General features: G+C 35.8%; 1 protein-coding gene across 1 annotated transcript in view; it reads right to left on the reverse strand.

Moving 5' to 3' along the window:
• Positions 1-1292: 1292 nt before the first annotated feature.
• LOC102860030 (probable ATP-dependent RNA helicase DDX60-like) overlaps positions 1293-11554 on the reverse strand; it is a 191875-nt gene continuing 181613 nt past the window's right edge. The window contains exons 29-32 of the mRNA XM_006896669.1: positions 8794-8936; positions 2418-2569; positions 1485-1547; positions 1293-1401 (exon numbers count right to left, since the gene is read on the reverse strand). Of these exons, the coding sequence (XP_006896731.1) occupies positions 1293-1401; positions 1485-1547; positions 2418-2569; positions 8794-8936 (467 nt within the window). The remainder of the gene's footprint in view (positions 1402-1484; positions 1548-2417; positions 2570-8793; positions 8937-11554) is intronic.

Below are 11554 nucleotides of genomic sequence, written 5' to 3' on the forward strand. Positions count from 1 at the left end.
TCCAGCAATGCAAGAAAAACTGTAGTCATTATTTCACATCTTTATACTTTATTTTATTTTTGAATAAAAGTTCATAAATCATAATTGACTTTACATTAAATCATTCATGGACATTTTGTTTTATTACATTAATATGATGCACTATTTATAATGTCTTGATAAGCCTTTTATTGTGTATCACATTGATTTTCAATTTTTTAATGTATTCATTCATGTTATGTCTTACTGTAATCCATACAGTGTATTTTAGAGTTTATTATACTTTGTGAATTCAGTAAAGCCTAGTCTTTTCTGTCTTTATAGATCCACCAAATTAACATCATAAAAAGAAAAATACTAATAGAAATTTAATTTTGGTAAAATATATATCTAAATCACAAACTAGGAGTAAAATGTAAAGAGAAGGAGATATGATTCTACAACAGAGAAAATCCAATTTAAACAAGATACAAAGAAATGCTAAGAGCCCCACTGTTACTGAATTATTGTCAATTCATAGCCAATTTCCTAAGGCTTCTGAAGCTATAGATCTTTACAGATGGAAACTGTTCATCTTTCTTCTAGTTGGTGGGTTCAAACCTCTAGACTCTCAGTTAACAGTCTGATATTTTATGCACTAACCACCAGGGCTTCTTAATCAAAGAAAGAATACACAGCAAAAAGTAATCACTATGAAAAAACTAAAACAAATCAACTCACTTCAGTCAGGGGGATTCTAACTCATAGCAATGATCAATCTTTAAGTGAGGAGACTGCCCGTCTTTCATCATCAGAGTAGCTGATGGATTTGAACTGCCAAACTTTTGTTTAACAGTTCAACCAATGCTCCTTAGTAAACAAGGCTAGAAAGAATCAAGAGGTAGTGGCATAAGATGAAACAGGTGGTTACTGAATATTTTTGTGGTCAGTTGATTTTTAAGGCAGTTATTAAAGGAGGGACTTATGGTAAGTGCTGGCTTTGTTGAAAATAGATAAAAATTCAATTGTCAGTTTTGAAAGAAAGAAACCTAACTAAAGTTTAGTGAAGTTAGGAAATAATTTTGTTCATATTAGTCCGCAAGTACAAACCATTTAGTTAAATCACTTTAGGAGACAAAGAAGGGGAATTTTGAGGGCCTGTGTCTGGCCTGGTCAGAGATAAATATAATGATCATCCCTGAGTCTTTTTTGGGTTGTATGGCAAATGGTGATTCTTCGTAGTAAGTAATTTTTCTGAAACATAAATGAGCAGGAAGATGTTTTGATCATTCTTTTATTCCTGGAGCATAGCATTGTGACAATTTTCACCACCATCAATATTTTCCATTTTTATAAAACTTTTTCCGAAATTCTTCACTTAGTTGTTTAAATGCCAACACAACATTGTCATTTTCATTATCACATAATTCACGTAGTGAAATCCTACAAAAGATTAAAGTGTTCAGTGATTGTCATTGTGGTTTAACTGGTTATATAATCTGGAAATACAGAAATGTCTACTGTACCTGATTGACTGGATAACAAGGAAAAAATCCCTGATTAAATTAAAAGCATCTCCCATATTTAACCTAGAGGAAAACAAGGACAAGTAATTAAGAAAACAAAGTGTGTTTGTGTGTATGTGTATGCAAAAGTGTATACTTGCCCATGCATGTGTGCACTCAAACTCTCAACCTACTGTAAGCAACATTCAACTCTATGCAATCAAGTCAACACTGCCCCATTGCTGACCCTCCAGCAGGTTTTCAGAGGCTGTATATCCCGAGGGAGGTGATTTCCTATCTGTCTTCTACTGAGTAGTTGGTGAATTCAAATTTCCTGCTTTTGAGTTGGCAATGCAACTCCTTTCCCATATGGCCTTGAAAACTACTTCAACACACTATAAAGGATATAATAAAATATCTCCGGATTGTTGGGCTTTTTCATACTCTCTTTCTTAAAATATGTCTAGCAAGAGTGAGCTCAGATATTTAAAAATATGAATATAGAAGTATAACTCAAAAGTGTTGATGTATTTTCCTTCTAGTATTTTACTATTAAGAGTTAGTCCTAAAATGTATCCAAGAGATGTAGATCATTTGGTTAAAATAAAACAAACATAAGACATTTTGTTCTTTGTGTATTGTCATGTTAATTTTACTAAATTTGAATATTTCATGTACAATAAAAAAGTCACAAATAATGCAATATAAAGGATATTAAGTTATTCTCCACAAGTGACAATACCATGTTGTTGTTGTTGTTTAATGCCGTCGAGTCGTAGACGACTCATAGCGACCCTATGAACGAACAGCCTGAGCACTGTTCCTACATAGAGTTTCCGGAGGCAAGCCATTTGGGAAGTGGATGCCGCTCCTGCTTCCAGGACAATACCATAGCGCAATAAATAATTCATTAAACATACACAGAAAGCAATGTTAAATAGTTAAAATTCTTACCAGTTGTCCAAAGTCAGTAGTGACAAGGAACCATGTTTGTAGAAGTTTAATGCATAGCCGTTCAATGGACATTTTCGTCCATTTTTATCATATTTATTCAACTGAAGGAAAGGAATATCTTTCACATTCACACTAATTGTTCGTAACATAGCCTGAAGAAAAGTAGATATTTTAAATTATTAGTCTTTATTTTTGAGACGTAGCTTAATCTATTTTAAAATATATTTTTATTTTAAAATATATTTAACTTTGTTAATGATATCCCTTCAACTATAAAATAACAGTTCATATATATTAGGACCTCTCCAATACGCTAAAGAGATAGTGCCAGTTTAAAGACTAAGGTTAATCTAATCTGAGCCAAAATTTTCCAACTGGTTATATGCATTTGAAGGTTGTAGAGTGAATAACTATGAAAGGAGAAGAATCAAAGCCTTTGAATTGCAGTTTTGGGAAAGAGTATTTTATAACCCATAGATTCCCAAAAGATCAAAAAGGCTATCTTGAAGGAAATAAAATAAAAGTGTGTCCTTAGAGTCAACAGTAGTGAAACTCGATCTCACAAATTTGGGACAAGCTTTTTTTGTTTTCATGAGGGATTAGTCCTTTGAAAAAGGTATCATGCTAGGAAAAGTGGAAAGTAAGAGGAAGAGAGACAGAACCTCAAATAAATGGATTGACATAGTAATAATGAGCTCAAGTTTATTGGAAATTGTGAGGATGGCAGAGGATTGGAAGTACTTCAGATTCTTTGTTTATAGGATTATTCAATAGCACCTTGTAACTCAACATTGTTATGTCCATCAAGTTGCTTGAATTTCATAGTGACATAGTACAACAGCTATAAATCATGTTCAATCTTGAGTCAATCTCATGGTCTCCAACACACCTACTTTCATTACCTGAGTCACTGACTTAATCCATCTCATCCAGGATCTTCTTCTCTTGTGCTGTCCATCAACAACATTTCCAAGCATGCTGTCCTTCTCTAAAGACTAGTCTCTCCTGGCAATATACCCAAAGTATGTGAGACAGAGCTTCAAAGACAAAGCTCTAAGGAACAGCCTGGTTTCACTCTTTCCAAGACAAACCTCTTTGTTCTTAGCAGACCATGGTATATTCAATACTCTTCTCTAGAACTGCAAACTAAACTCAATGAATCAATTCGTCTACATCCTTAGTCTTTGAGCAGTTATCTGATGCATAGCAAGTAATTGAAAAGACCATGGCCTGAATTATGTACACCTTAGTGTCTAGAGTGACATCATTGTTCTTCATTATTCTGGAGCAGTCCCTGACAGCAGATTTTCCCAATGCAATTTATCTTTTGATTTTCTGACTGCTCTACCAAGAGTGATATATATATTCCTCCCATGCAATTACCTGCTGGAGGGTCAGCTATGGGTCAATTCTGACTCTATGGTACATAACAACATATGCATGTATGTATGTTATACACACACACACACACACACACACACACACACACACATATATATAAAACAAATCAATGTCAGACATCCAAACTACATTGAATTCATTTAAACTTTATAAATATTTCAACAAAATGGATAAAAAAGAAAAATATTATAACTGTTTGGGGTTTGGGTTTTTTTTATTTAATGGATTGTTCCTTCCAAATTCTTGGAAATTTAAAATTGAGAAGGCATTTTAACAATCTTACAAATATATAATAGATTATACATTTTAGATTCAGAGTTTACAACACTGACATTAGTGGTGGTGGTGATATGTACCATAGAGTTGGAACTGACTCATAGCTGAGCCTCCAGTGGATTTTCAGAGTCTGTTAATCACTAGACAGGAAATTGCATATATTTTTTTTGTTCCCCTATTGCTTCTCTGGAGTAGTTAGGGAATTTGTATCATATGCCTTTCGTTTGCCACCAAAGGTCACTTGCATTGGTGTTAGCTACATATAATAATTTTATCCTTTCTTTGACATTTACTATTTCCCTTATACTTCCTTCTAGGAGAAAAACAACTTACTTTGGGAAATGATTTGACACCAGTTAGTATATATAATCTCCAAGGTCATCATTGTTGTTGCTGTTAGATGCCATGAAGTTGATTCCAAAACAGGGTGACTGTACAACAAAATGAAATTCTTCCTAAACCTGTGCTTTCTCATAATCATAATTCTCATAATGCCGCTTATTGCTGCAGTCATGGTGTCAATCCATCCTGCTGAGGTTTTTGTTCTTTTTCTCTGACCTATTTTATCAAGAGTTCTAGTGGTGTAGAGGCTTGAGATACAAAGATGAGCATTCGTCTCTTGCCTAATTTACAGCCTCGGAAACCCAATGGAATGGAGAGGGCCTATTCTACGAACCCTGATGTCATTCAAAGATCAGTTCATGCAAAATTTCTGTTGAAAAACTATTGGGGCCTCATAGAAGCAGAGGTCTCATTTCTTTTAAGCCTTCTTAACAACAATAAGTATTTGATACTTATTAAAGGAGTTTCTACATTGTGCGATGCAGTGAAGGGAACACAAAAATAAGGAGAAAGAAATAAAACTGTATTCAAATGGTTGGTCAGAAAGCTTCTCAATCTGAAACATTCATTTAAACTTAGATTTTGTATTTTTAACAGATGACACTAAATGCTACTTTCTCGTTTGTGGTTGACCCTTTGTGTAACAAAGGTTTATATTCTAATGATTCTCATAGTAAGATTTCATTTAGACATGTTGATTAATTGAGACATTGCCATTAGTTTTCTTGACTAATTCAAGTGAAAAACAAATGGCAGAATTAAACACTGAGGAGGCTGGCATCATCCTCATCCATTTTTAAAAATCACTAAATATAAAAAAAGCAACCATTTCCATGTAAGTGTAAGACCTATTATTCTGGAATATGATTGAGATTATTCTACTAGACCTTTGTAAATGTTGTTGTCTTGTTGTTGCTGATTGCTGTCGAGTCAAGCACAACTCCTAGCAACCCTATGAACAAAAGGTCTGAGGCTCTGCCACAACTGTCACCATTTAGTAAAGTTCACAGTTTCCAGAGGCATGCTGTTTAGGAAGTGGAAGCCAATCCTGCTTCCACACTTGTCTTAAACTGGGAGCTCTACCAAACACTGTCCACCAAATGTAACTCTTATGAAATTTGACACCCCAATGGCACAAAGTTCAGCATCACAGCAAACCCAGGTTACTTCAGTTCCACATATTGACAGAAGAGTTCTGTACCACTTAGAAGAATGTTCCTCTGAAATATAACAACAACTGAATTTTAAATAAAAAGGTCTTCCCCGAGGTCTTGTTGACTCTAAACCTGAGGCTTAAATAATAAAAAAAAAAAAATCAAACAACTAATATAGTATGTTTTTACTGTTATGTGCCATTGAGTCCCCCGCAATACATAGTGACCCTTTGTATATCAGCTCTGAACCCTTCCCTGTCCTGAGCCAGTCTGACTAATTCTGACACACCAACCTCCATTGCCCCACATCCATCTCCTCTGGGGTCTTCCTCTCTTGTGCTGTCCCTCTACCCCTCTGAACATGATGTTCTTCTCCAAGGACCAGTCTCTCCTGGCCACATACCCAAAATATGTGAGACGGAGCTTCATAATCCTAGCCTCCAATGAGAAATTTGGTTTCACCCTCTCCAAGACCGACCAATTTATTTTCTTGGCTGTTCATGGTTTGCCCAAGACTTATCTCTAAAGCCACAACTCAAATGCATCTATTCTTCCCTCATCCTTAATCATTGTCCAAAGAAGATCTTGGCCTGGATTAGATGCACTTTTGTATCCAGTCTATAGACTTTGACCTTCTGCATCAAGTGCTTCAGTTGCAGCAAGCAAGGTTATGTATTCTGCATATCATAGGTTATTGATGAGTCTTCCTCCAATCTTAATGTCACCCTCCTCTTCATAAAGCCCTGCTTCCTGAATGATCTATTCTGAATACAGATTGAAAATGTGGGGACAGGATGCATTCCTGATACACTCCTTTTCTGATTTTGAATCATGCAATGTTTCCTTAACAGAAGCACAATCAAGTGTTCTGGGATTCCCATTTTCCTAAAGATTAGCCATAGTTTGTTGTGATCCACACAGTTAAAGGCCTTTGCATAGTCACTGAAACACAGATAGACGTTCTTCTAGTACTCTCTGCTTTCTGCCAAGATTCATCTGACATTGGCAATAATGTCTCTAGTGTCACCACCTCTTCTAAACTCAGCTTGTATTTCTGGTAATTCTCTGTCAATATATTGTTCCAATCATTTCTGGACAATCTCCAGCAGGATTTTGCAAGTGTGTGATATTAGCAATATTGTTTGATAATTCACACACTCTGTCAGTTCACTTAATTTTTTTTGGAATGGTAATAAATATGTATCTCTTCCAGTTAGTTGGCCTACTAATTGTCCTCCAGGTTTCTTGGTACAACTTGGTGAGCACATGCAGGGCAGCATCTGTTTGCTGAACTATGTCAATTGGTATTCTATCAATTCCTAGGACATTTTTATTTTCCAAGTCCCTCAGAGAAACCTGAACGGAACCTTCATAACAATTGCCTCTTCCTTATATATTGTTTCTTGAAATTTTTCTATGTCAGCCAATTCTTTCTGGTGTAATCACTCTGCATACTCCTTCCATCTTCTTTTACTATTTCCTGAATAATTCAATATTCTGTTTATAGCATCCCTAAGCATTGCAACTCATGGCTTGAATTTGTTCTCTAGTTCCTTCAGCTTAAGAAATGCTGAGTGAATACAGCCCCTTTAATTTTCTGACTTCAGCTCCTTGCACATTTCATTATAATATTTTCCTTGCTAAATAAAGGCCAAGCTGTCCTTTGATATCTTCTACACAGTTTCTTAACTTACTGATTTCTTCTCTTTACTTTGGCTTCTTGGCACTCTGGTGCAATATTCAGAGTCTCTTCTGACATCCATTTTGGTCTTTTGTTCTTCTTCCTTCTTTGTAATGACTTTTTTCCATGCTTCATGAACTATATTCTTGATATCGTCCCACAGCTCATTTGGTTTTAGTTTAATAGTGTTCAAGTCCTCAAACCTATTCCTGATTTGATTTTTAAATTAGTGGGGGATAGACTCAAGGTCAAATTTTGATTTCTATGGATCTGATTTAACCTTCTTTAGCTTTAATTGGAACTTGCATATGAACAGTTGATGGTCTGTTCCACAATCAGCAACTGGGCTAGGTTTCACTGCTGCTATTGAACTTCTCTAATGAGTCCTTCCACAGATAAAAGTAATCTGATTTCTGTGCATCTCATTAAGTGAAATCCATGTGTATAGCCTGCATTTATGTTTCTTGCAAAAGTTATTTGTTATATAAGTCACTGACTATACATAATTCTATAATTCTATCCCCAACCTCTTTTCTGTCATCAAGTCCATATTTTCTGACTACTGATTCTTCTTGGTTCCCAACTTTTGCATTCAAGTCACCCAATTTTATTTATGCATCGTGGTTACATGTTCTGTTGATTTCTGACTGCAACAGTTGATAGAAATCTTCTATTTCCTCCTCTTTGATTCTGGTTGTGGGCGCATAAATTTGAATGATAATGGTATTGACAGGTCTTCTTTGTATGTGTTACGGGGGTATTATCCTGTCATTCACAATACTGTATTTCAAAATGGATCGAGAAATGGTCTTTTTAACCATGAAAGCGACACCATTTTTTCCACACATTTTCATCTGCAGCATAATAGATCATGTAATCATGGGATCCAAAATGTCCCATGCCAATTCATCTCATTTTGCTAATACCAAATTTGTCAATGTTTATGCCTTCCTTTTCTCTCTTTACAATGTCTAGTTTTCCTACATTCATGCTTCTCACATTCCATGTACCAATTGTTAATGTCTTCTTACAACTGTTTCTCCTCCTTTGTGTTTCCAAATTTGAGTGCTCAGCTTCATTGCCATATCTGCTAGTCTAAGAGTGCTCTATTCTCCACAGTTTTTGAAGGACTGTTATATTTTGTAAGTGGATGGCAAATCTTTTTTTCCTAGTCTGTCTTAATTTGGATACTTAATGTTAGAACAATATCTGACATACAAGCATTTTTACCGAGCAGATAAAAAAGATACTTCTCTTACAGAAATAACCAATGCATTCATTGTCTCCCCTATCCCCAAGCACGTGTGATTTATCTCTTCCCTTTCCCTATTACATCCCCATTGCTTGCACACTTGGCTACCTGGACAAATCCTCCTTCCTCCAGCCACCCCTTAATAAGATCACAAGTCACTTCTGTGATTCCTTGCACCACACACTGCTATATATGATCATGTAATTATTATTTGTCTTTAATAAATTAACAGGAAGGATAAGCAGTAATTTCACAATAAAATTGACATACATCATCTACCACATTAATGTCAAATAAATCTTGATCAGTGATATTAGACAGGCAAGCAAATGGAGATACAGCAGTTCTACTTTCCAGTCCAGGCATCAAATGAGTGACAAGTTGAGATTCTTCACACTTCTTATCTGAAAAGTCTGGTAATAAAAGGATTAAAAAATCAAATTAAAATTAAATTGAAAATTATTGTCCTAATAAGAAAAGTTTATTACCAATCCAGTTAATTTTAATTCAAGAAAACTGTAGATGTGTTGAAGTAGAACTCTGTCCCAGAGATGGCAGTGTCTGTTTGTCTCAAAGAAGATCTATCTTCAATTGGGCAGGGTATAAAGTCATTGTTCATAGGGTTGTTATACATCATAGTTGACTTAAGTGTATATAACAACAACCCTCTACTGAATTGATGAGGCTTTAAATCATTACCAGAGGGGACAACTCATCGTTTTCTCAATGAGCAACTTGTGGATTTGAACCAATACCCCTCAGTTAGCAGCCTAATATTTTTGCACTATGTCATCAATGTCCTTTGATAAAAGGAAGGGAAAGGAGGAAATATCTTCCTTGCTACAGGAAGCAAAAGTAATAATGCTTCTTGCCAACCTCAAATACATCACATGAGGCTTGGATTGCATGTTTCAGAGAAGTGATTCTCTTGCACATTCTTTACAACCACTTAACTTCCATCTTTCTAATCTCCCTTTCTTCTCCTTTATTTCTTTCCCTGGATCATCCTTTTTTCTGATAATCATACTCTGAGTCTATGTGTATCTTGTTTCTTCATGAATGACTTGCAGCCCCTTTATTACTTTTTGTTCTCTCTAAACCTTTGTTTATCACAAGTGCTTATCTTTACCTTTCTTTCATCATATAGAGCTTGTGAAGGGAATTGTGCTGCTAACTACATAGAGGTGGTCAATTCAAATCCACCAGCAGTCCCAGGGAAGAAAGCTAACCAATCACCTCATACATGTTTATAACTTCCACAAACCATGCCATCTTTGAATGAGTTATGACTCTACAGTAATGAAGTTAAGGGGTTTTATTTGTTTTTGGTTTTGTTTTCTTTGTTTTGAGTAATTTAACGTATACCTTTTTCCTTTTCATGATTTATTGTCTCTGTCTCTCTCTTATTGTTGAAATATGCCTTTGAATCAATGAGGACACATTGGCAACCCTACAAACAAAGAACCTGAGCTATGCCTTATCCTGTTCCATCCTCATTAACTCTGATACTCGAGCCCATTGTTACAGTTACTGGGTCAATCCATCTTGCTGAGGGTCTTCCTCTTTATTACTGATCCTCTACCTTTCCAAGCATGATATCTTTTTCCAAGGACCAGCCCCTCCTTACAACCTGCCTAAAACATGTGAGATTAAGCTTCACCATGCTTGCCTCCAAGGAGCATCATTCTTGCACTTTCTCTAAGAAATACTAATCTGTTCGCTTGGCAGTCCATGGGATATTCAGTGCTCTTCTCTAACAATACAACTCAAAGGCACAAATTCTTGTCTCAATCTTAATCATTGTCCAATTTTCAGATGCACAGGGAGATACTGAAAAGACCATGACCTGGACCAGGCACTTTCAAACTGACATTGTCACTTGACCCTTTCATGAGGTGCAGCAAAATCAAAAGAATCTTTTGATTTCCTGACTGCTAGTACAAAGGATGTTGACTGTGGATGAAAGTAAGATGAAATTGTTGACAATTTCATTCTTTTCTCCATCTATCATAATATTGTCTGTTGATCCAGTGATAAGGATTGTTGTCTTCTTGATATTAAGACATAATATGTGTCAAGAGTTTGTGTTATCTGCATAACGTAGGTTTTTCATTAGTCTCTGATCCTAATGCCACATTCTTCTTCACAAAGGCCAAAAACGAAATTATTTTCTCAGTTTGCAGACTGAATATGTATGAAGTCTTTTTTTATATGTAGATTAATCTCCTTTTCTGTTATCTTTCCTCTGCTTCTACCTGGCCCTAATAACCATCTCTTTCTGATTTTGCATTTCTAGCTCTATTTATCTATTTCTGTTTCTGTCTCCCAAGACATGTGTCTCCTCTTTGTGTTTGTCTTTCTAGTTAATGTTGTCTGTTTCCATCTTTCTATCAAAATGGCTTTCTCTCTTTTTGCTCCGCTGTTCTCATACATTGTTCTGCATTTGTCTCTATCATTCTTTCTGTATCTCTCTTTTAATATGTCTTTCTCAGTTTGACATCCATGAATGTACTAAGAAGACACACTCTGGTCTCCTAGTGTTTAATAACTCAGAGAATAAGCTACTAGGGAAAGTTGTGGCTGCTTTATTTGGATGCTGACTAGTTAGTGTAATCAAGACTAAGCTGTGTAAAGTCCATTATGGGTGTAAATTAAAACCATGTTGTCTGGGTCAGCTTTACATTATTGTTGTACATCTTGATCAAGTCAGAACTGTCTCTAGCTGACCATACAGTATGTTTCCAGGGACTATAAATTGCATTTCAGGAGTGTCCACATTTTTCCAGTGTAACATCTTGAAGATTCAAGCTGCCTGCCTTTGAGTAGGTGGCACAACTGCTTACTATTAGATCATCAAAACTTCCTTTAGTTATAAAAATCCCAAACTAATTGTAAGAAAGCTTAAGATACAAACTGTCAGATCATGGGTTGGACAATGGAAGATATTTTCTGAAGGGACTTGGTAGATGAGAAGGGTTATCGTGGTGGAGGGTGGAGCTGGGAAGTAAGTGGGTCAAGGCACTGGGCTAAG

The sequence above is a fragment of the Elephantulus edwardii genome, unplaced genomic scaffold (genome assembly GCF_000299155.1).
Source record: "Elephantulus edwardii isolate Elephantulus edwardi_28Jun2011 unplaced genomic scaffold, EleEdw1.0 scaffold00188, whole genome shotgun sequence".
Taxonomy (NCBI): domain Eukaryota; kingdom Metazoa; phylum Chordata; class Mammalia; order Macroscelidea; family Macroscelididae; genus Elephantulus; species Elephantulus edwardii.